The 26,766-nt window shown below is 43.7% G+C and overlaps 1 protein-coding gene across 1 annotated transcript in view; it reads right to left on the bottom strand.

Moving 5' to 3' along the window:
- The window catches only part of TFCP2L1 (transcription factor CP2 like 1), a 33,542-nt gene that overhangs the window by 5,517 nt on the left and 1,259 nt on the right, over positions 1 to 26,766 (bottom strand). Inside the window, exons 2-10 of the mRNA XM_082001541.1 lie at positions 22,505 to 22,656; positions 8,023 to 8,099; positions 6,311 to 6,416; positions 5,933 to 6,039; positions 5,187 to 5,339; positions 4,179 to 4,289; positions 2,341 to 2,432; positions 875 to 923; positions 685 to 778 (exon numbers count right to left, since the gene is read on the bottom strand). Of these exons, the coding sequence (XP_081857667.1) occupies positions 685 to 778; positions 875 to 923; positions 2,341 to 2,432; positions 4,179 to 4,289; positions 5,187 to 5,339; positions 5,933 to 6,039; positions 6,311 to 6,416; positions 8,023 to 8,099; positions 22,505 to 22,656 (941 nt within the window). The remainder of the gene's footprint in view (positions 1 to 684; positions 779 to 874; positions 924 to 2,340; positions 2,433 to 4,178; positions 4,290 to 5,186; positions 5,340 to 5,932; positions 6,040 to 6,310; positions 6,417 to 8,022; positions 8,100 to 22,504; positions 22,657 to 26,766) is intronic.

Genomic DNA, 26,766 nt, shown 5'->3' with positions numbered 1-26,766 from the left:
TACACTGGAAGATATTCTAGCCAACTAAGAGACAAGCTGTATATTTAACATTGGCCGTTATGTGGCCCAATTTTCTCTAACTGCCACGTTCACCAGGTTATTTAATCACGTTGCAAGTCACAGAGAGGCTCCTCAAGATTTCAACATCTTTAACAATTCCCCCTTCCACCAACTTACTTCTGTGTACAACTACCTAATGGGAGGGTACAGTGAAGATGGAGCTGCAGATGGAGTCAGACTCTGCTCAAAGGTGCACAGGGACAGAACAAGAGGCAGCAGATAGAAGATGGGAAACACTGATTAGGTATAAGGAGAAACTTTTTCACTGTGGGAGTAGTCAAGTATTTGAAGAGGTTGCTTAGAGAAATTGTGGAATTTACAACCTTGGGAGATACTCAAACACAACTGCACAAGGTCCTGGACTTGCTTCAAGCAGGGGGTTGCACCTAATGAACTCAAGAAGTCCCTTCTGTCTTAACTTATCCTCTTCCATCTTTACTTATTCTATATTTCTACAAACTGTTCTGGCAAACGCTAACTCATCTAAGAACAAAAGAACAACCACACTGGATCAGACCAGTGATCCCATCAACAGTGGCCAGCAGCAGATGCTATTGATATGAAGCATGAGCTGCACTTACAAAAGAAAATAAAAACAAAATAATTGGGACTGTTTCAACTCACCCGAAAAACTTGAGAAGAGTCTACAGAATGGAGAGAACCTATTACGATGAAGCCACTGCTGGGCATCTTGAATAGAAGCAGAAGGAAGGAGATGCTACATTGCAAAAAGAATAAGAAGGTCTTGAAATGAACTGTTCACCAGTGTCCTAAAAAAGAAAAGCACCACATTAACATGATCTCAAGTACTTACATCATTGCTGGGAGGCAGGAGCTCCACTTGGTGGGTTGGAGAACTGTTGCTAAAAAAAATTATATAAAGTTGGAAGAGAAAAAAAAACATTATTTTAAATTTTACATTGCAGTGGACATCCTCTTCCCCCTCCTCCATTTGACTCAACTATCACAAGTTACATACTAACTTGGCTTTTTTCTCAGATTTTTTAAAAACCTGTCCAAAATCTGGTCTAAGAAAAAAGAAATTTCTACTTGAGCCTTTTGTTAGTCAGCTGAGGTCCTACTCAACACTGAGAGAAAAAACTCATGTTACTGACCTCATTCAAGCTTTTCCATAAAAGTCACTCACTAATGTGACACCATCTAAGGAAGGAAGTTGTGACCCAGAAGGGTGTCCGAACTCAAAATTCATATGGGCTAGAAATCCAGCAACTAAATCCACTGTCTAATGTTTTTTCACAAAAATTGAAAAAAGGACCAAATAATTCAACCCTGGTATTATCTTAAACATAGTAAATTGCAATTTAACAATTTATTACACAAAACTACATTTCTACTAAACCCTCCTAAAACATAGACAGGATTCAACACGTCAAGGATTTTCCCAGAGAGTTAATAATCTACCACTGGAAGAAAATGATCAACAGATCTCTCTACTAACACCAATTTTTGTCATTTCAGTGTTTGTCCTTATTCATATGTTGAGGTTGCTCATTGAAAATTTGTGATACAACATTGATTAATTAATAAGCTGTGTGGGAAGGCGACATGGCTGCAGAGTCCTAGAGAAGGAAAAGAAAGGTCTACACCAAATTATTCCTAGGGGAAAGTATGTTGCAGGGAGGACTCAGAAGTACTGAGGGACCTTGCTGTATATTTCTGTCATCAGCTATCATCTTGGGTGTTTCAGGACCACTAAATCTGTTTCTTTATGACAGTTATATTAGTGAATTAAATATGCCTCCTGTTAGTCCTCTGTTCTGGAATGACTTCTCAAAACCCAGGCTGTTTTGCCCCAGACTGGATTTCTTTACATCCCATTCAACTGGGAATTCAGCACCCCAAACTACCTGAAGACAGAAAGGAAGGAAGAAATACCAACTCTGAAGAGGTGCTGAAGGCTGAAAGCCTCTAGCACTCTTGTCAGAAGATACTGGGAATTACTGGTACAGGGCATGGTGTGTTCTCTGACCCACCCAGAAGAGTAAGAGGGGAAATTCATGGCAGGAGTTGCCCTGGTGGCCCTCCAATGCTCACCTCCCAGCCACCACATACGCAGCAGACATACAAACAGTACTCTGCGTTACAGGGAATTCCTGGACGGAAAGTCTTAAAAAAGGCTTTGTGGGAAATATTTTCCCCTTTCTAGGAAGGGTGGTCCTTGACCTCTTCTTCCAGGGTAAGAAATGCATGGACACACAAAACACATGCACATGAAGGCTACCATATCAACAGGAAAGAAAGCATTTATTTGTTACATACCCATCTCCAAGGTTGAAGCTGTTGGGAGAACTGTTGTAGCTTGGAGATGGAGCATTGTTCATCTGATAAGGCACATCGGGCCAGGGAGAGCACTGTTGGAAGAAAGGCAGCAGGGATACTTTCATAAGGATGGAAATAAAGGATTCGATTCTCCTCTCATACCACATTCATGCTGTTGCCACGCCACTAACTTCAGCTCATCACTCCTGCTGGGAGGAGGAGACGGGCCATGGATTTTCTACACTGCTCTCCAAGCAGGCTGTCAGGGGGCCAGATTGATTCCAGTTGTGCATTCCACATTTCTCCCATTTCACAAAGCCTGACCCCAAATAACACTGGGCCAAAGTGTGCACAGCTGTAAGTCAGAGCAACGCCAGTAAGTCAACTCAGACTGAAGGCAGCAATGATACAGAAACACCCCTGGTCTCAATTATAAATCCCTAATTAAATCCAGGCAAGAGTGACAAATACGCTCCAGTGGCATTGCTTCAGGTTTATACCAGTGAAAGAGCAGAATTTGAACCAGCCTGCTAAAACCTCTGGCTATTAGTCAAAGAGCTCAAGTTATAAATGGGTATGAGATGGAGAAACTTTAAGATAGTCAGACAGACACAAAGGTTCTAAAAGCCTTCACAAATATAGGTCAAACTCCATATTCCATTACAGTAGTGTAAAAACAGAGTAACCCAAGTAGAATTGGTGACTCTGTTCTGAATTTAAGCCACTGTAATCAGTAGGAGAAGTCTAGTCTTGTGGAACCACCCACCATCAAGAGCTCAAGAAAATGCTCTGTAGTATCCTTGTTTGCAATGATAAGAAGTTGACAAGTGTAGCTTTGGAGTTTTATCATCTCCACAAATACTAGCAAATATTTTATCACCTCCACGAGCACTAGCAAATATTTAACTCTGGCAACCCACATTTTCCCATGCAATATGTCAAAGTGCATCAGAGCTCATGAGGAGAGCTTGGGATCTGCCAACTCAGTAGAATTAGGTTTGTGTACAGAAGAGCCTCGTTAACAACCACCACGTTGAATTAGAAAACATGCTGGTCGCTCCTGGCAACACGAGGAAAATTGAGTGGAAGGGACTGGATCTCACAAACAGGAAGTTTATTTAAATTAAGAAAAAACCCTCATTTTTAGAAGTCCAGCAAGCCACTTCAAAAAAACAAGAACTAAATCAAACAGCAAGACATTCCCATAGGGGGATGGAACAGCACTTTTAAACCACTGTCTTGAGTCCTGTTGCTCAGTAATTCTGCAGCCTGGGGTAAGCTTATATATACATCTCAGTAATAGCAGGGAGGGGTAGAAACACATACATCTCCACACCAGATGCATGAGAATATAAAACATTCAAGATATTCCTAGAGTACAAGCCAGAATCTTCCGAGATCTTGTATGTAATAGTAGCTTCATAGGCACATTCACAGAAAAACAGATTAATAATTTAATCAGACAGCCTATTCATCTGTTCAAGTGCCCTATCTCCAACATAAGCATTTGCCAGATGGTTCTGAAGAAAATACCTCATACAATTGGCATCTAAATGCCATGACAAGTGCCCTGGAGCATGGCAGAAGATAGAGAAAATGTTTCCTTTAAAGCTAGGCTGTTAAGGGTTGGTTTATACCCTGAAACATAAGAAACTTTCGCATCTTTTATAAACTTCAACAGTGAGAGACATTTTAGAATTTCACTCTGCGCTCAATTTCAATCAGATCTGGGATACGTGTCTCCACAAGACAATCGCCAGGGCTCAGTTAGACTGAATTTTCTCTCAAATCTATCCCCCAACATGCTGAAGCAGTATGACATGTCTAAAACGCTTTACCTCTGTGAGAATAGTTGTCTCATAAGAAGGCTGATACTTCTCCTTCTCTTGAGTAGTCTTCTTCTCCATTTTTTCCCTGTCAGTCTTCTGTTTTCTGTCTGCTCCTTTAGGCTATAAGCACAGGCACAAGCTTTTCCTTATACCAAGTATTACAAGTTTGGAGACAGAGGCCAACAGGTGTTTTTCTAATCAGTTCACAAGTCTCCTTAAGATTTATGGGGACTCTACATATGGAACAAGATCAGATGTGCATTTTCTGGGCAAAAAAAAATTAGTCAGGCATCTCTACTGTTTCTGTAACATCCCCCATTAATGCCTATCCCAATTCCAAAACAGGCTGACCACAGTCCTGAGATTTGATACCAGCTACTTCAGACCATGAGCCCCATCAGTTCTGTGCCTCAGTTGGTATTTGTACCATCTCTCCAGGAATAGGAAAGACACTGCTCACAGGAGCAAAACAGGAGCAGCAGATCCTTTAAGAAAACAGGTCTATGAAAAGCTTGTTGTTAAGTGGCTACAGGTCTGCCACACCCACATTAGGAGCTTCAGAGATGCTTTCTATCTGAATCTTTCTCTCCTCCAGGTAGCATGGAGAGGAGCTCTGCTGCAACAAGCAAAGAGCGTTTAAGATCTCCAAGATACACTCTCACTGTTCATGGAGGACTGAATCAAAGAAACTGGAGATGCCACAATGTCTTGATTGCCTAGGAGCACCAAAACACAACGGATAGCCTAAATAGCTCAGTAATTCTATAGTGTTCAAGGTACAATGGACTGGCATAAGTCTTGGTGCAGCACTTGGGTCATTTGAATTTAACTGGAATTGCTGCGTAGTTCAGTGTTTATGCCACTTTGTGTGCAAGAATCCCATTTAAGATCTTAAGCATACCCAGTTAAAAGTCTGTTCTTTTACTCCACTATTTGCATCACTCCTACACAATTTAAAAACTGTGCATGTTCCTGTGTCTTAATCTAGTTGATGACAAAGCCAAAACTACCTCATACCTTGAACACTTTGATCTGGCAGCTCGCAGAATGCAAGTGTTCTGTGTATTCACCATTTTCATTCTGCTTAAAGGTGTCGATTTGCACCCGGAAGGGCACCCCTTTCTCTCCTCCATGTTTCCGTGGAGTAAATTCTGTGCTGATGCAATGTACCTGGCAAAACAAAAGCTGTGCTCATCTCTGGAGACAGTTGGAAGCCGTAAAAATCTGAATTTCAGATTTTGCCCGAACATGAGGTTTTGGCTCCTCCCAAGAAACTAAGAGAGGCAGAAGAGTTCATATGTTTTCATTTCCATTCCTCAGGACAAAACAACTGGAAGAACAAGCAGCCCAGAAAGAAACAGGGCATCAAGAAAAGCATCCTTTGACTTAAGTAAATCCCATATACAGATTAAAAACTGATAGCTGACATCTGGGATACGAAACACTCATGAAGGAGGAAAGCAAGCAAAACTAACAGGTTGTGAACAGTTTCCTCTAGACAAAACCTATGCTTCGAAAGCAACTTTTTTTTTTTTAAAAAAGAAAATCCTAGCTGTAGCAGGTAGTACTTCAAAGCTAGCAAGTAGCTAGCAAGTTGGTTTAGCAAGTATCCTACAAATCAATTATACATGATTGTCACACGAGTTTCTATATTATCATCAGCATCTTCCTCTCTCCTTCATGTCCTGGCTACCTTAACTCTCCAGGTCTCTATAAGGTATCTCATCATTGTATTTACCACAGGAATATCGCTTCTCTTTTACCTGAATGAATGCTGAGGCTCTCTTTGATGGATCCCACAGAAATTCAACAGTGTTCAACTGGGTTGGGCTGGCCCTGGGATCCAAGATACCAACAGACAGCGGAATATCTGTAGAAGAAAACCCCTAAAATTTTAAAAATATTAAATTGAAGAAGAGAAAGCATTTCCATACAACTACAAGATGCATGTGAAAAGCCAAGCCACCAATGCTATGTCTATTTAGGACCTATAGTGCTAGATCTCCTTCCCACCCAAAGACATATAGGATTCCTAAGAGAGCAGGATATAAAAAACCAAAACACACAATGCAAACACTCCATACATCATTCAGCATCTCACTTCCAAACACTGCCCAGGAACCATAATATAATAGTCTCACCTATATCAAGGATGCGGTCCCCAGGCCGACTCCACCTCCAGCCCTCAAGCTGCTGATGCTCTGTGTACTGCAGGCGTCGATCATGGAAAACTACACGAATTATGCTCTGTTAAGAAAAGATAGCGAGATGAACAACGTGATCCAGAGGTCCTTCTCTTGAGATGAATTTGGTTTTCCAGCGTAGAAGCAAAAGCTGATCTGTTATGTTTCTCACCCCCATTCATGAGGAGGGTAGAGGGTCCACCTAAGAGACCCATCACCATGTTTATCAAATTCCTAAGGGACCTCTGAGTGAGAGAGCAACACACTTTCCCCTTCACAGGGCACGTCTACACTGCATAACGCAGCCCTGTACAGCTTTCTGGGATTCGGTCTGGAAGCACTATAGCAACGCTCACCTAATCTTAGGTGTTATGCCATGTAAACATCACTATACTGCCTCCACACCCAAAAATGGCTCACACGAGGGTAATAGCTAATGTGCCTGTACCATGCCCCAACCCCAGCATATCCCACTCTGATTAGCAAATGTGAAAGCCAGCTCACCTGTCCCTGCACCAGTGGAGCTGATGTGCCCAGACACCTTGTCAGTGGGAATTAAAACTTGATTCCAGCCATTAACAGCCAGTCATTGGATTTGCCTCAGTGTAGTTAAACAAGCGTAGAATAAGAAAGCTTCTGTAACAGGAGAATTTTCATCTCTGGTCTGCAATGGTGCAGCCGTGTCAATAACTGGAGAAAAAGGCTGGAATAAGGGCAATCCCCAGGGCAGACAAGTCCAAAGTACTCCTAACTAATATATCCTTTTGTATATTCAGAATGCTACAATTGCATGAGTTAATGACCCCTTACAACTCGGTTTCTCAAGTCCATGCTCCCGCTGTGGACGTCCGTATCAAATGAGTGAGCATTTTTTGCCAATGAACCTGAGAAACGCCCAAATCAAACCCTAGCTCCCAGAAGCAAGCAAGCCACAGTGGGAATGGCTGCAAAATTGGAACCTCAATCCACATGCTTCCTGAAATGGGCGAAAAGACAAATAGGGAACTGCCTAAACTTGGACAACATTTGAAATGGAGATTGGAATCCAAATTTTGCAACTAGTCTCCACTTCTCAAAAGAAATCCTGAGGCAGAACAGCCAAGAATTGGGGAGAGGAAGGCTTGAAGGTTGGATCCAGAACCAAGGTCCAGACCAAAGTTTTTGAATTTGAACTGTTTTGGGAGAGGGGAAGCAACAACAACAAAAAAATCCCCCAAACCAAACATTCAAGTTCTATATGTTCATAATTATGCCCATTACCAAAGTAAACTGGAGCTATGCAGAATCTGCATGGCAGAAGGATGTAAACACCAGGGTCCTCCATTTGACATGTAAGAACCCAGGCATATTGCTGGGGTTAAGAAGGGAGACAAGTCTGCCTCTCAGTAGTTTTGACCATGTTCACCTCTGAACTTTGGGATTCCCCCGAACCCAATATTCACAGTGAAACTCTGGGGTCATGATCACAAACAGAATAAAGGTTCCCCTGAAGCCCTGTAAAGCCAAACTGCATAGTCCCGTGAAACTAGGACTCAACAACTCCATCAGCCCTGGACCCATTAAAAAGAATGGCAAAGTATTTTCCATTCTCTCAGTGTGAGCAAGGTCAGGCCTTTCATTAGAGGCTGTATGTAGTAGCAGGAAGAAAAGAAATCTATATTTCTCCTTACCTTTACATATTTTGTGTTTAAATCTTGAAACTCTCCCAATTTCCTATTCTCAAGTAGACGGATTTCATAAGACTGACCTAGAGTTTAAGGAAACATTTCCAAGGTGTTTAATATGTTGTAGCAATGAGAGAGTCATGCTGGCATTTACGTGGCTAATAAAGCATACGTTTGATCAGGGAAAGCTCGCTTTTGGTAACAAAATGCATTTGCCCCAGTAATCAAGTAGGCACTAAAGCACGGCAGAAATCTGAGGGGAACGTTTGTCCTTCGGCAGCTAAAAGCTTTCAGTTAGAGTATCAATCATAGTCTGTCTCCTGGGGTTGCTGCAGTTTTCTGGTCACCCTTTAGAAAGTCACCAGGGTGTTTGAGGCAGTTGTCCCTCCATGTCACTGCCTTTGTCTGTCCCTTCTGCTGAAGCCATGGTTGTGTGAAGAGCTGCTGGCACAACGGGTCTAGGCACTATTCCGCACAGAATAGCAACTTTGGCAAAATGTCGCCTTCTTCAGAGAGCAGTCAGGCCTGTAAGGTGTTTTGGCGAACCAGAAATAGAAGATTCATTCCATAAGGCCTTGAATGTGGCTGCCCAGGGCATAAATACTCCTTCAGACATACATGTAGAAGCAACAATGGGTATTACAGCATGTACAAGGACCAGTTCTGGGAAGGGAATTCATACTCCAGCACCCCACCACCCTCAGCATCAGGAATTTAGCCAGTTCAGTAGAATTTAGCTAACTGGTTTATGAAATAACAACTCCCTCCAAGGCTGACAGTAGACAAAGGAGACTGATATCTCAATACCTTATGCACAAAAGGCTAAGACAGCACAAAAGCTCATTGTATAGGACCAACTCTTTACAATAAACCTACAGCCAGTACAGAGGCAGGACAGGATCATTAGGATTAATGGAGCGTAAGTATACCTTACAGCTAGTTTTTCTTGTTCATCTTGCTATCCTCCCTTTTACTGAAAAATGTACAGGGTACGACAAGGCAGGCACCAAGAAGGAGATCGGTTTGGGTTTTCTGGCTCAACCAGTACCTCTGCAGAACCGGCCCTGCAGAAAGCTGCAAAGCAGATATATCTCCCTCTAAGCAGTTGCCACCAGCAGAGACAAAAAAATGCTACTTTTCCAGATCTGGATCTAGAAAGAGAAGACTTATGACAGCAGATGTGTCAGAAGGGCACTGCATTTCAGGCAAATTCCCTTTTGGGAATCCCAGCTCTTCCGGTTGCCTGTGTGAGTACAGACCATGTCACTAGAGCACAGGGATAATTGTGCTTATTCAGCTGGCTGGCAGGGGGGGAAAAAAAAAAAAGGACAAAAGAGGCCATATTGAAGCCCCAAATGTTTGCACAACACTCCTACTGATGTCAATAGGAGTTCTGCAAACAGGAAATGACCCTTGAATCCAGCAAGTGGCTCAGGGCATGGGGAGAGGGGAGAATAAGCCGTATGAAGCACCTGATTAAGCACCGGAAACATGCATAGATCTTAACCCATCTCATTGTGCATAAGTAAACCAAAATTATAACAGTGACCTTCCTTTGAAGACTGCTGGACAACAAAAGTGGATTTTGTAAACCACAGTCCTGAAATTGAGGTCTTCCACACTTTAAGTCAAGAGACTTTCTAACATTCCCACTGATACATGTTAATATTGTTCACTTGGCAATTTTGAGAGATGTACATATCTCCCCACAAAACCAATACTGTTGCATTAGCATAAAAAGATCATGCTCAGGTTCACAAAAATGGTTTTCTCTAATAGAATCATTTAGGTTGGAAAAGACCCTTAAGATCATCGAGTCCAACCATTAACCTAGCAATACCAAGTCCACCACTAAACCATGTCCCTAAGCACCACATCTGTTGTACTGTGTACCTGTATGTATGTTGTACATGTGTATCTATGTTGTATACAGCACTTGGCTGCTCAATGGCTCAGTTTGGGGATAGATTTCACCGGCTATATTTACACAGCCAAGCTTCTCTTACAGTTCATTCCCATGCAAATATGAGACTAATTAATCATTACAAAAAATTAATTTAGGATTTGAGACCATGAGAGTCCCAGAGACAGTAAAATACATCTATGACTGTACTCAGATGGGGTAACAAGGACAGAGAAATTAAGCGTCATGAGCTGTGTTATAGAGGAAGGCAATGGCAGAACCAGAAGCATTGCCAGCCATTCAGCGAGTATCCAGGGATGAGCAGGTTTTTGGGACAGCTTTGTGCACTGATACACTCCTACTCTTTGGTCATCCTGATTATTTGTGGTTCCAATGAGACAAAAGAAAATAATGGACATAAAAACATCAGCCATGTGCCTTTCAAACTAGCATCAAGCACTGAAAAAACTGTGCAGCATGCACCTTCCAACCACTTGTATGGGACAGGAACAAAACCACAACCTGGCAGACAGCGGGCACCGCACATCATCTCCTGACGGGAGTGATTCAGCTTGGATGGAGTCAGAAACAGGTTCTGCCCACTGGTAAAAAAGAAACTGTAGTGGAGACAGAGTTAATATTAAATGGAAAGCCAAAGAGGAAATAAAATGCTTTGATGAAAGATATATGGGTCATCTGATGTAAGCCCTGGAACTCTGTTTACGCCATGAAAAACCTCAATCAAAATGGTATTTTATGCTAACTGCTTTCCCCTTGACCTCTAAATGTTTAACTCCAGTTACTACACAGAACTGTTATGAAAACAAGGTGGCTCCCAGCCAAGCTTCAGAAAACATGCAGTTTATTTCCCTCTCTGTGTAACTCTGTCAGTGAGAATTTGGTCCTAATTCCTCACAATTCTATTATATATAAATGTTTTGGTGTTGATTTTGAAAATTTCATTCTTGCTACAACTTCTTCGAGCAAATTCATTGCTTTGCGGCTAACGGTACCCATAATTCATTGGTATAGCATGGACAGCATTCAGATACTTGTTCTTCTGTAGGACCAAAGTGCTTGGATTATATTTTTTCCTTGAAAAATACCTTCCAAACCTTGTTTACCCTATGTGTTCTACCATCACTACCAGCAAAACTCCTGAAATGGTGAATTACAATCTGAGCCCTGCGATCAAAACAATTGCAGGGGAAAAAAAACCCTAAAGAATCAGTACTTGGAAGTTGGAAAACAAGATCCCTTTGTAAAATTAAGCAAATAATAGTGACCTAACCCGAAGAAAGCTGAACTCCCCTTGGCGTCAAAGAGGGCAAGGAAGTCACTCATGGCTCTGGTATCACAGAACATCTACGAATCCTGCACCACTGACTCAGCAGCACTAGCAGGCACAGACTGACAGTTTTCTGCTAAAACAGATCTAAACAGATCATTCTTACTCAGGTATCTAAATCTGTAAAGAAATGCGGCTGCAAGCGTGGCTAAAACAAACTGCCTTCCCAGCTCCCAGGACAGACTGCAACCAGCTAAGCCCAAAACATACAGCTGAAACAGAGCGAGTGCCCCTATGCTGAGTTTCTCCACCTGGCTGAGATGGAAATACAGGTTAATACAGGTTAGACTAAGTCTTTCCAACTCAAAGCTTGGTGGTAAAGCTGGAGATGGGGGGGCAGAGGCTACGAGTGCCGAGACTCTGCCATGATTTGATTGAATGGTCTGACCTTGACCAGGGCGGTATCTAGTCCTCAGCTGACAAGGGTCTAACACCCACCGGGCTTGGACGGAAGGAAGAGGCTGCAGAAAACATCTGTGGCAATGGAGAGCAGCAGTGGCGGTTTTAGAGCAGTCTCCCTTTACCAGGATGATAGTCAACGTTGCTGAACATTAGCCTTCAACCCAGTGCTAAAGGCCAGCAACTTGCTGAAACCCTTTTCCTTCCGCACTCTCAGCTTCGGCCGCAGCTGCACCACCACAGGCAACGCGGCTCCAAGACAGCTTCAAAGTTGGTGACCAGCCTGGTCTCTGGTCGCGTTGTAACGTCGGGCACGTGCACACGAGGGCACTTAAAGCACCTCTGTCACTACCTGAAATGAAGGGGACGTCCTGCAAGCAAATCCCCCGCGCAGCGGGGGCCAAAGCAGCCCCGCGCCCGCCTGCGCGAGCCGGCGCTCCTCGCCAGCCCGTGCCACCGCCCCGCTTCCCCACCTCGGGCAGGGAACAGAACGGTAATAAGTATTGAGAAAACCACATTACATTCCTGAGATGCAATTCGTCTCCCAGCTTCACTGAAAGCTTCAGGGGCACCAATAAAAACCTGGGTGGGTGATGATACGCTGTAATTTGTATTTTGAGCAGACATTCCCTGAGCAACAGCAAATTTATGCAATCTCCTCCTAGGGTAGAGTTTGAGCAACTCTGCTTTACAAACAAGAGTAGTATCCAGCAAAGTAGTAACCACCCAGGTCCAGAGAGTTCCTGCCTGGTGATTCATAAAGCAATTGCATCTATCTTAAAGAGGATTTATAGACTCTTTACTTTCTTAACTTTTATTGTCCTTGGTAATTAAGGCACACTAAATGCAGGCATGACCGCTCAGTTTGGGGACAAAAGAACTGAAAGCCAACAATTTTCTATGGATAAAAAATAATTTAGTTCAACACGGGAATGCTTTCACACGCTCAAAAGGTACAAGCCATAACAGCTTAACTGATTTCATTGCTGGAATTTAGTCATCCATCAGGAATTTTAGGCAATTTCTGATTATAAAAGCTTACCATTATTTCAAGCTCAAAGTTACATTTTGTTCAAAGATTATTTACTACACAACCACAATATCCTGCTTGCTTTTCTTTTGTTTTGGTGTTACGTTTCAAGGGCCACTTGCACTACGCATTTTGTGGTTTTCTGCACGATAGACCGATACGATACACTAATTTCCAATTAGCATGCTGACGTTCCAGACTGGTATGACTCAGGCCTTTACTTAATCTAGCCAAGTAGTCTGCTTGCCTTTCCAGCAATTAATTAAACCCTAACCTTGGACTAAGCAATATCCTCAAAAAAAGTCTGTGGAAAGAAAGGGAAAAAAAAAAACAACTGCAAGTCCTCTTTCTCAGAATGGATCCACACAGCACCAGACAGAACCAGCCTGGAAACTGTTTGATTATTAAGCCAAGCTGGCCAATAAAAATTCCATTTAACAACTTTATATGGACATCCTAAATAGCGCACAGATAAAGGCAAAGGAATGCTGACAGTTGAATGCAGCACACAGAAGGAGGGGGAGGAAAAAAAAAAAAAGGCAAGCATTTATCCCCCCAAACCAAAGCACATCCAGCAGGCAGGAGGGTCACCTCTGAAACAGCCAAATGCAACTATTCAGGGCATCAGGCACGCACAAAGATTTTTCTGACAAGAAAGATTAATGAACCCCCAGAGTAAACAGGCAAGAGTGACAGAGCTGGCATCTGAACTTGCTTGCTTGATTGCCCACACCTTTTTAGCCAGACAACAGCAAAAATAAAAATTAGCATAAGACTTGCTGAAGTGTCCCATGTGCGGACACTCTGCAGGACGAGGAGCAAGGGCAGAATCCTCCCTTCCCAGGCCACAAATGGCGGTAGATATTCTGCAGTTGCTTACTGCAGCCTGATTTTGACAAGATGCTGTAGGAGATGTTTATCCAGTGGATATTATGAATTCACCAGCTACACAATAGGCCACCCTGAAAGCTCCCACTATGCTAGGAAGATGGAAATCCTACAAAGGAGGACCAACTGTGGGCCAGGAAATGCAAAGGAACACAAGAGTCATCCTACACTGCAGGCCCATCTTGCCCCACATCTCATCTTCAACACAGCACCCAGTTCTAAGCGCCCGAGGATAAAGCAGGGTGGATACAGCCAGCCTTTTCCTGGCCATAACTTCCCAGTGTCTGGTATTCAGTGTCCAGATTGTATCCATATCAAGCTGCCCAGTCATGACCAATACTTACAGACCCCTCTTTTGTATGGTCTCCTTCCAAATTTGCTTATACTGTACATTAAGAACCGCAGTTTACACATGCCTTGCTTTCGTATTCACAGTCTTGCCCTTCACCTGCCTCTTGCCTGTTTGCCTTTGCAGCAAAGCCACCTTAGCTCCACTGTGTTTTGGTACCCATCTTCTGAGTCCAATACCGAGGATAGTTGCCCTGTTTGCAACTACCACCAGGGGTGGCAAGACTACTGGAACACAGCAGACCAATTCAACGACTATTCTACTACCACACCATAGAGCTGCACTGTCATCATGTCTCTTCCTATGTTTTTCCTCCTTTTACAATCCACCCCAACTCAATGGGGTTTCTTTGTCCCCTTCTTTCTTTTTCCCTACCTCTTTCTTGTGGGAAAGCCAAACACATGCCTCAGAGCCAAATTTGCTGGCGGAAAGTTTCAGTGCTCATTTACTATATGACCATTTGGCTGAGCCCTACTCTTCCCAGACTTTTGAAGATGGTCTATTTTACAGTGGTGACACTTCGTAGCTAACAGGCACTAATAGAAACACTCCTCATTCACAATGGTTTCCACTCAAAAAAGTGGGACGCACATTTAATTCCTCCAAGACTACAGTCTAACTTTGAAACAAGGACACAAAACCAGCCAGTAGACACAGAAACATTCCCAGTTGCTAAGTTCACTGTACGCATTTGGGCTTCTCCTTCCTAGACCTCATCCACTTTGTTGGACCCCACCTAATCCAAGCCATGGAATAAACTTTAATTTTTATTAAAAATCATTCAGTGAAGAAATTACGGACTTCTGACGGAAAGCTGAAAAAATATCTGCCCTGTGAAAATAATTCCTTCCTGTATTTCCACTTCTCTATCATGTACCTGAAACACTCAGGACTATCTTAGCCACATCTGCCTAGCTCAGAAAACCTCAGCCCCCTCTATGTAAGTAAAAAATACAGGCTTTTTCTGGTTTCAACCTGTTCTGAGTCAATTTGGACAACGGGTTTTATAGCTCTGTAAGAGTAGCTTTGTGTGTAATATTTACTTGCGTTTCGGATAACTAGGAAGAATGGTCCTGGGTGAGGGTGCTGAAGAGGGATGCAGAAGAGCTGAGTACGACTCCTGACCCCACCCAGCAGCTCCCTCAGTTGCCCTCAAGTAAGTCGCTTCCTTCAGCACGTTCCTGCAGTAAGAAACTGGGAGAAAGCATGTCCCACTCCCACACCTGGGTACTCAGTCAGTGCCCATCACAGAGCAGGGAGAAGATGTGATTGACAACTGCCCCATCCAAGCAGATTGTACCTTTGACACAGGTCACAAATGTGGCACTGAGCTAGGACAAAAGGAATGACACTGCTCAAGTACTTGCTGTCTAGTTTCAGGAACACATAATAAATACTTGGTAAGAAGCAAAGGGATTGAAAAAAAAAAAAGGCATTTTTTTCCCAGCCTCTTTAGAAAGAAGGTATCATACATCACACCTATAAAAACAGCTAATCATGTCAAACCTACAGTGTTTCCCAAGCTTCTTATTGCTACCTCAAATGTGATCTTTTTAGGACACTGCAAGTTAGGGAAAGATAGTTGAAAAATTTCCACATCTTGTCAGATTGATAGGTACCTCGATACAGACATCAAATGCTGTAAAAACACGGGCAAAAAATTCACTATCATAATTACAAGAATCTCAAAGTAGATAAGGATAATGGGAGAAAGTAAAAAAGTGACATGGCATATAAGGAAAAAAATCTTACAGATATTCTCTTACTTCTCACTACCCTCAGAGGAACTTCTGATCACTTCCTTCCTTCACAGATACTGAAGATTTATGGAAGTGGGAGAACAAAATGCAGTCTAGGGGCTTCCAGTAGGACTTGTGCACAGGCTACAATCCAGCAAGTTCACAATCCCATTTGAATTTCATCCAGATGTTAGCAACAGAAGAAAGGATTACAGAAAGAATAGAAAACAGCCTCTTGGTTAAAAGACAACTGAGATTCTAGCTTCCCAGGGACAACAGAAGTCAGATGCTCTACTTATGCAGAGGTGCCCTGTCATCTGAAGCAAGATTCATAGTGAGCTTAGGGATGGTGTGGTTTGGAGAAAAGGTTGTTTATCCTGGGCTGCCAAGTGAAGACAGAACTGCCAAACATATGGGGAAATTGTTGCTAGCACAATTAATGGCTTCAGCTGAGACACCAGAACCTACTCAGAGCTGTCCTCAAAGTCAGGCAGGAGACAAATTCCTTCTCCAAAGACAAAGAGGTGCACCACAAGAACCAAAAGTACCAAGTAGCCAGTCTCGGAAACGGGAAAGACAAACCAGCTCTGTTAGCCATTTTATAAGCCATCCAAACCCAGGAGCAGAGTGGAAAGGGGTCAAGGAGCAGTACGGCACCCCACAAGGATCAGAGATCAAGGATGCATAGGTGGGCAGCCACCAGGGAGCACCTGATATTCACAGTCCCAACGACACAAAGTCATTGTTGTGCTGGTAATCTCGGGCAAGGGTGGAGCACATGTTCACATGGGAGAGGCCACCAGCAGCAGAGCTCCTTGAAACACCCAGCGCCTGGTCAGTAATGGCAGTGATTGTTAGGAAAAGAGGCAGTTCTTAGCATGCGACAAAGCAAAAATATCCCCACAAACAGAGCTATAATTAAACCAGAAGCACACCCAGGCAGAGTTGGTCACTCAGCCTTCTCTACACTTCATTTAGGCAAATAAAGAATTGTTCCAGGAAAACTACAAACATTCAGACAGTTGTGACCCCATAAAAACTCAATTACGTATGAGTTAACGTCAATACAAAACAGCTTTTTTCATTTACTGTAAATCTCAGTGTTTAAAACTGGGTTCTCTGGCTGTAGAAGTTTAGACAACCGAATGTGAACTTTAGACTTTTTAAGGGAGGCAAAGGTTCTCTTTTGCCTTCTGTTGCAAGCTCATCTCCTACCCAAGCAATTAGCTTCAAAATGTCCTCTTCAGCTGCTCATTGCCCAGGGTTTTCTGCACCTTTCTTTGGAGGAGAAACCAGGACATGTCTGCAGTAAGCTGATGCAGGACAACACCCAGAAGATTTTAAACGCAGCACAGTTTAAAGTGGATCAGTTTATAAACGCATGTCTTGAACCCAGATACATGCCTTTGCACCTGAGGTCTGAAATTTGCGGCTTTCATTTAGCTTCTGATCCAGGCTCAAATTAAGCCCATCTTCAGCTTCATGAGGCATCTGTTGCTTCTGCACCTCTACAGCAATGTTCCCAATATCATCACAGGTCATCTCAGATGTTAGCAGTTTTCTCTCATGATTTGAGTTTTTAGCTTTTTTGTTTTCTGAACTGTCTAGGATGGCAATAAAGATGACTCCTGGAAGACACTGTAAAGCAGAGATGGCCAGCCTTCCTAACCCCAACCAGCTGTATACCAAAATCCTCACATAGCCAAGAACCGCAAGTCACATACCACAGATCTGGAGAGCTGAACAGAGCCCAGGAAAATTTTACAGGCAGGTGACAGCCAGTTAGTCTGAAGTACCACTGGGGGACAGGGCTGGATTTGTCACACAGCCTGCTCTCAGTGACCCCCTGCCATCAACCTTAACCACCCTCTATTTGGAGTAATTTAGATCTGAGGCTCTGAGCCAACCCAATGTTGGTCATGAAACAAAATCATTATTTGAATAGCTCACAGTCCACATGTGGTTCTGGCACTACAAGTTGATTCCTTTGGGCAATGACTTTCAGGTTTTTGTGTTTTTTGGCTTTTTGTTTTGTTTTTTAAAGGAATGATTTTATTTCCTCACATTTATTAGCATTCAAGTCTACTGTACAGTGCTTGTTTCCTCTGCATTCCTCCCAGTGCATTTTCAGGAACCACCTTCATTGCTCCCATTTCTGTCCGTGTTTGAAACTAGTTTCAACTAGCCATGGTCAAACCACACCCCATATGACTGCAGACCATGGAACATGCAACTGCATCAAGCCCTCTTGCTAAAGCAGCGGTTTGTAATATGGTTGCTGGTTGATTGTTTGTCTGAAAATCCCTATCCACAAGAGACACGGGAAATAGTGCTAAAAGGCAGGCTAGTTCCAAAAACATTAGGCGATGTTTGTGCTGCAGACTTCTGGACAGTGTAGCTCTGTTGACAGATGCGATCCCTGACCAAAGGAGTGAGGCCAGCAGCAGCTCCTGATGTGAGGACACGGCACCTTTACCAGTTTCATGGACTGAAGGTGGAGTGGTATCAAGACACCACACTGTACTTTGTCCCAGTGCATGAGTAATCCTCCTGAGGTTCAGTAAAGATCTCTTAATGTAGGAACTGCCCTAAGGATTAGCAAACTAAGATCACGTTCAGTTTGGGCAAACAGGGCTCTGGCTCCAGTTTTCCAAGGAATGTGGGAAGGCAGGGGGAAGACATCAGGGAAAGACAAGTGTAATGAGTCAGTTTTTGGAAACTAAGCTAAGGATTTGACTCTAGTTGCTTCATTTACAGGCTGGTTCTAGAGCTGCAGCCAGCGAGTACTCACGGTTTCAAACTGGAACAGACAAGCTTGGGAGCCTGCCACTGCCGAATGTCCCCATGTCAACTTATCACAACCACTAAGCTCACTCCCTTATGCTCCCTCACAAATGCTTCCCCTGCCCTCCCTGAAAACATTGGTCTCTAGCTCAGGAGTCCTCTCAGCTTCCTCCTTCACCCTTGTGGAGAGCCCAGGCCAAAGACCTCTTCCTCCTCAATGCCACTGACCATATCTCTGGGTCTATCCAGCAAGAAGCAAGGCTCATGAGGAGTCATTATGCTCCACACCATCCTTCTCCTGTTTGTACACAACCACAGGCACTGGACAGTCCTTCTTCCTAGCCCATATGAAACCCTTTCAGATCTCACATGAATCTCTCCACCAGTTACCTTTTTTGTCTCTGCTATGCACCTTGGCCTTCAGTTTGCTACTCGGTTCTTCTTACCTCCCTATGTAGTTCTATCAGACCTGACCTTTCTTCTATCCAGTTCTGCACACAGACTATCTCCTGAGCTGGTCTACTCACCAACCGCCATTGAAACAGTCACACATGGAGTGAGTATTCCAGGGCAGGGAGCAGAGCTGCTTCACGGTGACAAAAGGTCAGTTACCGAGTGGTGAAGATCTTGAGTCAGGAAGGAACATTTGGACAGCAAGTTGCAAGAGTCACCCAGCAAGCAGAAAACCCCAAACCCAGTCCTCACGATTTGAGTAAGTAACCACAATGGATGTGAATTGCTTTCTTGGATCTGGGACAGCCACTGTGTCTTTGTATCTGCCTTACTAGGAGCCAGCTATGACTGAAGCTTTCACCACCACAGACAGGGTAGAGGGACATCCTTTAATGAAGTTACCCATTTGCTAAAGTAATCCATCACAAAACTCAAGTGTACATGGAAGAAAGGAAGTTTTATGTAACAGTGTTTGGCCAGAGCATAAGCACAGAAAAAGGGTAAGGTGCAAGAGATGTCCCTTTGCTTAACAGTCAGCGTAAGGCAATAAGGTGCAGGGAATGGTCTAAATTGCTTCTTGAGATGGCTGTAGCACAGCAGCTGGGTCACAGTGCTCTGGAGTCAATCAGCTCTCCTGCCATGCCATGAGTACTGGCTCCAGAGACCCATGCTGCCTTGAGGTCCCTCTCATATACCTCCTCAGGCTCATACAACACGATTCTGTTAATGGGATTCGTTTTCTGTCAGGGCCTTTAACTTGCACTTAGCTCTGACTCTGGCAGGACAATTGAAATCAGCGTGGGATTCCCTGGCTTGTGTTGAGCAGGTCAAAGTAAAGAGTTGCAGCACCTTCCTTTGGTTTTGGAGAAGGGATGGGAAAATACCTAGACAACAGGTATCAGCTGGGAAACTATATAGCTCAAGAATCAAAAGTGGTTCTCACAGAGAAATGTTGCTGAAAGGAGATGAAAATTTGACTCAAGCACTTCATTGTTTTCTTTTAAACAGACACACCTCCCATTTTTTTATTCCAGAAGATCAATGCATGAAGAACATGCTTTTGACACAGATGTCATGAAAAAGACTGAATACCCTTTTATGTAGAGGTTCCTAAACAGAAACCTGTAGGTGAAACGGGAGGTTACTTGCAAAGTCAAATTGATTCTTTGTCCTGGAATATCAAGAGAAATCCTCTTCTTTTTAACCCCAGGCAATGTCCTCACTGATATCCCACCAACAGAAATTAGACACCCCAGCTCTGACCACAGCTGGTTGAAAGGTGCATCCAGCATCATCTTCTCCCCACAGCAGTAGTTACCTTCAATGAACACACAAGCCTCTTACAGCAGCTCATATCCACATGGGAGCAGACTCCAGTCCCTTTTTCCTAACTAGCACAGGCAAGGGATTTTGGTTTAAGGGACTTAGTATCAAAGTAGACTACATCAGACAAATTTACAGTCAAGGCACACCCTTGCTACCAGGAAGGGTCAATGCTGGGAGCAAGAGTGCAGCCAATGGTGTGGACTCTGGAGCAACCTGCTGAAGTGGAGCAGAATGGCTTTTAAAGTAGGTACATTGAAAGATCAAGAAAAAAAAAAAATCCATCTACATACAGAGACCCTTGAATTTCAAGAGGGTTTTCAAGAAACCCAGAGCATCTCAGTGTAAAAAGGAAGACAAATTGCTTGGGAGCTCAAATAAATGAGGTGAGGATGCTCCTGAGAAGGTAGCAGGCAGATGCGAAGCTCCTGCCAAGAGGAACAGAAAGCAGTGAGCCACTCAACTGTCAGGAGATTCACCACCTTTTACCACTAATCACCCCAAAGACCCTCAAGGAAGAGGTGCTGTTTCCATCCACTATGGCAAGTCAACAGCACTAAGGAGCACCCACTTCTTCCCCCATCCCCTTCCCAACTCTGCCCCACTGCACAGCTCCTGCCAGCTTCATCCCTGCTTTGCTCCTCCAGGCCTGTCCAGCCTCATGCTCTCCAGGGTGTATTCTGCAAGGACGCATGCCACCTTCCACCTTGAGGAATGAACGACAGATGAAGAAGATATACAAGAACTGGTGGTCTGCCAAGGAAATGGGTCAGTACTGTGTCAAGATGGAGCAGGAGACAACTCCTTGTGCTAGTAAGCAGGAGAAAGCCTAATACAACATGGTCTATCTGCAAAGGCAGTAGCAGACTTACTTTGCATAGGAAAGCCTAGACTGTTCTGGTCACGTGGTTTTTTTTTTTAACTCACGGTATTGTGTAGAGTTGTCTAATTTTTGCCCTAACAAGGTAAAAAAGCAGGCACTGCCTCATGTATGCTAAAATATTTGGCTGTCAAGTGCCTTTCACAACAGAAAAATCTTTTACTCTGAAACAGGAAGATTCATCTCCATCTCACCCTTGGTATGCCCCATATCACCTCCTGGGGTCTGCTGTATTTGGATGGATAAACTGAGAAGATAGTCACAAGTCTCAAGAATCTTTCGATCTGTGAGACAGCACAGTGCCAGCTTATGTGACAGGAAACATCTGGCTCCCTGGATAGAGGCTGCAGCACTTGGCTGATCTTCCTAGGCGGACTCCACGGGTCTACCAGCTAGCAACATGGATCCAGCAGCCTCAGATGCACCTGAGGTCAGAGCCCAAAGCAGGGCAGAGCTCTGCTTTGCATAAACATTTGAGAGAAACTTAGCCAGAGCAGCACCCGTGCGAGCTTTGTGCTCAGCGCACAAAGCTTGAAGAGCTGGGGCAGTGTCCTGAAGCAGGAGAAGATCCCAGTAACACAGGGCAGACAGCCTTCAGCTTGTTGCTAGGCTAATGCCCTTGTTTAGCAGAAAATAAGTGTAGTAAGTTTTAGCATAATCTGTGCCTGGAGACGTCTGATCCCTCCAGGACCCACACGCAGGACGTGCTGCAAAGTGACAGCCAAACTCCAACCACAGATGCGTCCGCACAGATTCTGCCAAAGGGCAAAAAACCTAGAGAAACACATAGTGGTTGTTTATCCAGGAATAAAAATTACCCTATGAGCTCAGTTATAGAGGACCTCACTGCACAGAATCACAGCAACTTGTCAAAATTAGGGACTGAGCAGAGCCACATCGCTCAGATGGTGGGAGCAACGTCATGCTCTGCCCAGACCACCAAGGAGCCCTTGGACACCTGCAAACTCATCCTCTGGCAATGCCCTCCAGCAGCGCTTGGAGACTTGCAATGTTAAGAGACCTCCCCAACCCAAAGTTTGCCAATCTGCTTAATTCATCTGGTCTTTTAAGATGAAGGTAGGAGGCTGCAGTTTAAATTGTCTTAGATCAAGCCAGTACCTGGCCACAGGGAACTGGGCATTCTATAACACTGCTTTAAGTCAACAGTTAAATCAATGGTACTTCATTTTTTTTATATCAGTTGACAATCTGGTATATAAATATGAAAAGTTAAATACTCCTCCTTTCCTCCATCCCCCTCCCCATCTCTTTCCCTCTTTGTCCCATCCCACTGCCCTCCCAGTAAGGCACAAGTTTTTTTTATGGGATTCAATCTCTCTTATGAACTGTTCCCAGGAAATATGCCCTCCTTCAGTGTTGTACAAACCCTACCTTGGTTAAGGTAGGTCAGGGTTTCTTCATGCAGCTTCACAGCAGGTGACGTGGCCGTGCAGAGGACGTACTGAAAGGGAGGCAGTTTGGCATCGTTCTCAGGAGACAGCTGCGGTTCTTCCTGCTTGAAGATTGGCAACGCAAGGACATCTCTGCAACGTACAATTCACACACAATTAGTTACAAAGACTTCACAGAATATCCTAGCCTCGCTCTGCACTTGATTCTCATGCTCTGAGATAAGGAGACGGTCTCTGGAGAAACACCGAGTTATGATGGCTAAAAAAGAACAAACTTGGCCTGTATAATGTAGCAAGGCAATTTCTGCCTCTAGGATGTCAGCACTGGACTACAAAAGAACGCAGCATTAGCAAAACAGAATATTTCTGAGAATTAATTAATGTTTTTAAATCAAATCAGATTTACTTTACAGTCTTCCTGATGAGGGAAAAACATTATCAAAAATAGATTCTTCATCCTTGTGGAAGTACATTTGTTTAAGAGCTCTTGGGTTCTCAGACAAAAGCCTTTCAGAAAAAAAAAAAGGCAAGAAAGGGCACTTTATTTTGACAGCTGAATGTCAGATTAGTAAGATGTCTACAAGCAGCAGCCAAGGGCGAGGAACAGGCACAGCTCTGGTATAAAAAGGAGCCATTCAGGTAAATGATGGCATGAACTGCTGGATTAGTTGACTCATAACATCTTGCGCTCTGAGAAGTCTGGTCCTGAGGAATCACATAGCTCTTAGGACAGCATCGGGCTACCTTCATAAGCGCACACAGAGGTGCTCAGGAGCGGCTTCACCAGGACCTGTGCACAGTCCCAGCTCTTGCTTCTTTATAAGATGTTCACGCCGACCTGCCTGCTGATTTAGTGTCAGACTGATCCCAACTCACACTAATCCCCAAGCAGAATGGGTATTAGCAAGGCTGAGAGCACAAGAGAATGATTAGTGCAAAATGAGATGTCAGGAATAAGCATCCTTATCTCAGCATGTCTGATACCAAAGAACCACATTAGCCTTCCCCATGTCGCTAACATCTCTGATCATTGTGTCCACCTACTTAAGACATTAATATCCTTCCAAATTAGGAGGATTATGTTGAACACAGACAAGTCAGAATAAGAAGTGATTATTTTTTTTCTCCTCTATTTCCTCCAGATATATGAAGGCTCAAGATTCCCATTACAGAGGCTGCAGTTCTGCTCCTTTCAGTAATCCCATACACAAAAAGCTTTAAGAAAAACTGTTCAGGAACATGCCAGCGTGTACAGGCATGCTCCCTATGGAAAGGGCATTAAGAATTTTTTTCCATGCCGGTTCAGTTAATGATCCACCCTGTGTTCACTCGTAGCACCCACAACCTTGAAGGCTACCAGGGTCATCAGTGACACAGTGCAGCATTTTATAGAAAACTGCTGAAGTGCCCGCTTCAAACACAGGTACTCCTCTTTACGGCAAAACAAAGCCAGAGACCAAACTGTGCCACTTCAGATATAGATGGGAGAAAAGAAACACCCATCTCTGTTTCCATTCTCCCTTCCAACCCCACCCCCTCCATATTATCACCAACTCAAAGGCATCCAGCCCCGTTCGCTTACCAGCATTACTGGAATAATCACAGCTCTTGCCTAACTGCAGCCGTACAGAGGGTTTTTTTTTCCTTAGTGGTGATGATTTACTACAGCAATGAAGTGACAAAAACGCCTGCAGTAGATTTCGGAAATCGATACCATTGCTCCACACACACAGAGGATCTGATCCTGCTCCACAGTCATCTCGCTCACCCCGGATGCCAACATTTGCTCTTAATGCGCCCATCTGCACAATGCTACTGGAACGCATGTTGCTTTACAGATGAGAGCAGATCAAAAATGCTGAAGCCTGAAAGCTTCTGCGGTTCTGCAGAAAACAGCTCACAAAACCTGGCCCAGGTTTAACAGTTAAGGGTGAGGAATCCGCACACCTATTCAGCAGAAACAGTTGAGAAATTTAGGCAAGGGAAAGTCAAAATTCAAATACTGTATTTCACACTTGCTGGAACAGCTGTCTGATCGCTGAAGACTGTGAGCATGGAGGAATCCATCATTTGGTTTCTGGAAAGCTTCACCATATTGAAGTATCGATGAAGCCACACAAGTTAATCACATTTTTATTCCTACAGCATTTGAACTAACGGCCAGTGGTATCCATGGCTTTGGATCAAGCCCTTCTAAGACATTTCACCTTATTAAAAGTGTTTGGAACTTAGGAGGATGTAAGCAACAGACCAAGGCTTAGAGGAATTTCTAAGCTATAGGTGTGTAAGACACCACAATATTTGTACAACTCTCTTCACTCAAGAGTTCAAATCAAGTTTTGGAAAAAGCAGGTTTTTATAGCAGTTTCCATGCTTTTTAAAAAAAAAAGTGGAAACCCTTAAAACTCTCCCCAAGTTCGACCTTTATGCTAAAGCTTTACAGTTCTGGTCTTAACCAAGGGTTAGTCCACTTACCTGGGAAGGGAGAAAGTTATCTGAGACAGTTGGGCCATCTGGCAGAACAGAGAGAGAAATACATACAGTGTTTCCATAAAAATGAATGAAGATTTACGAGGGTTCTTCTGTAGTATTGTCTTGCTGTAACTATATACCACTGAGGTATGGCAGAATTTACATGGATGTCTCAGATATGCACAAAGTCTTTGATCACTACAGAGCATAATTGATACAAACTTTTCCTACAGCTGCTTCAAGGATTGTGCTATTTCAGCTTCCTCCACAAAGTCACTACCAGTGGGTATGGAAAGCCTTGAGAAAGGCACAGCTCACCAGAAAAATGCCCCTCCAGAAATGCACATCTTGACACATTCCCACGGAGAGTGAATTGGCCAGAATTAGAGATCCCTACAAAAAGACAGGGGTTCTATTCAGCTGAGCTTCCCTGAAACACCTGAGGCCATTGCTGCCATAAAACTGGTTTTAGGGCTTTTAAAAACACCACGGTCAGTGGCAGATACTCACTAAAGCTGAAGGGTTTTTTTTTTTCCCCCTAAAACACTGACAGGTTACCTTCATACTAGCAGCCTTCCTGCCAGATCAAGTATCCTTTTTATCCCCCCAGCTCGCATTCAAGTCAGAAGAAATAATCTAATGTGTTTTCTGGCCAATTCCAAGGAATTGGAGTTGTGGGCTCGAGCCTGATCCAGACTTGATGATCCTGTAGCACTCTGGTGCTACAAATGCATGGCGTTAATGAAGCAACCTGAGGACCGTAAATGCTCTCCCATGCAGAGACCGTACACACAAGTACCAATGCTGAGGCTCATCTGTACCATTCTCACTGTCCTCAACTAATCAGGTTTGTGAACACAAAGCAAGCGAGAACAAGACTTTTGCCACATACATATCATTAAAATAGACTTGCTGGGATAGAGGCAGGGGGTGAAGCACCTTGTATGAAGAAACAGGGAAGTGCCAGAAAGCAAGAATTTCACGGTGTTGCATCCTTTGATAATGGGAAATTATTATTCAGTCAAAAAAATTCCTTTGCAAATACACCAATAGGGAGCAGGAATGGTTAAGACTGCACATCCCCTTGAAAGGGAGGTATTATCTGTGTTCGAAGTGCTTCGCCAAACTCAATGTTCTCTCAACAGTGGTTATTTGGGGGTACATTTTAAAAGCAAGGCTCTTGGGACACAGCCAGGGTCTCGACTGCTGCAATTCAGCAAACTCGCACTTCAGCGGAGCAGTGGCAATTGACACCAGCTGAGAGCTCAGCTTTACATATTCAGAAAAAAATAATTCATAAGCACCCAGCAGAAAGGAAACTCCCAAAGTTGTCTGCTTTGTTGTCTTTTGGAGAGAGGAAATACGGGTTTGTGCTACACATGTTACAGACTATTGTTTAGCAGCCCTTGTGCTTAAATTAGGCACATTTAATTAAACGCGACTGTGTGGAGGCAGGAAAAAGCTGGTTTAAACAAGTTCAGAAAGTGAAATTCTGAGCTTTTTACCCATCGTCCCAAAAAGAAGAGAAAGAAATCCCATCCTGAGAAAACTGGATGCCCTCTTAGTTTGCCAACAGGCGTTTTCCAGAGACTTTTGACAGTGCTCCGCAGCGGTCGCACCTTCTCCCTTTGAACCGCGCTACCTGAGCCCCTGGGAAGGGGGAAGCCGGCACAAGCAAGAAAGCAAAGCTGCAGAGAGCTGCCTAACCCGGCACTAAAAAAAAAATAAAAAAGTAAATTAAAAAAAAAAACAGAAGGGGGGAAAGAGAGA

This window comes from Phaethon aethereus (genome assembly GCF_964289735.1).
Source record: "Phaethon aethereus genome assembly, chromosome: 6".
Lineage (NCBI taxonomy): Eukaryota > Metazoa > Chordata > Aves > Phaethontiformes > Phaethontidae > Phaethon > Phaethon aethereus.
The sequence above is the reverse complement of the archived record's forward strand: the minus strand, read 5'-3'. Positions and strand labels throughout refer to the sequence as shown.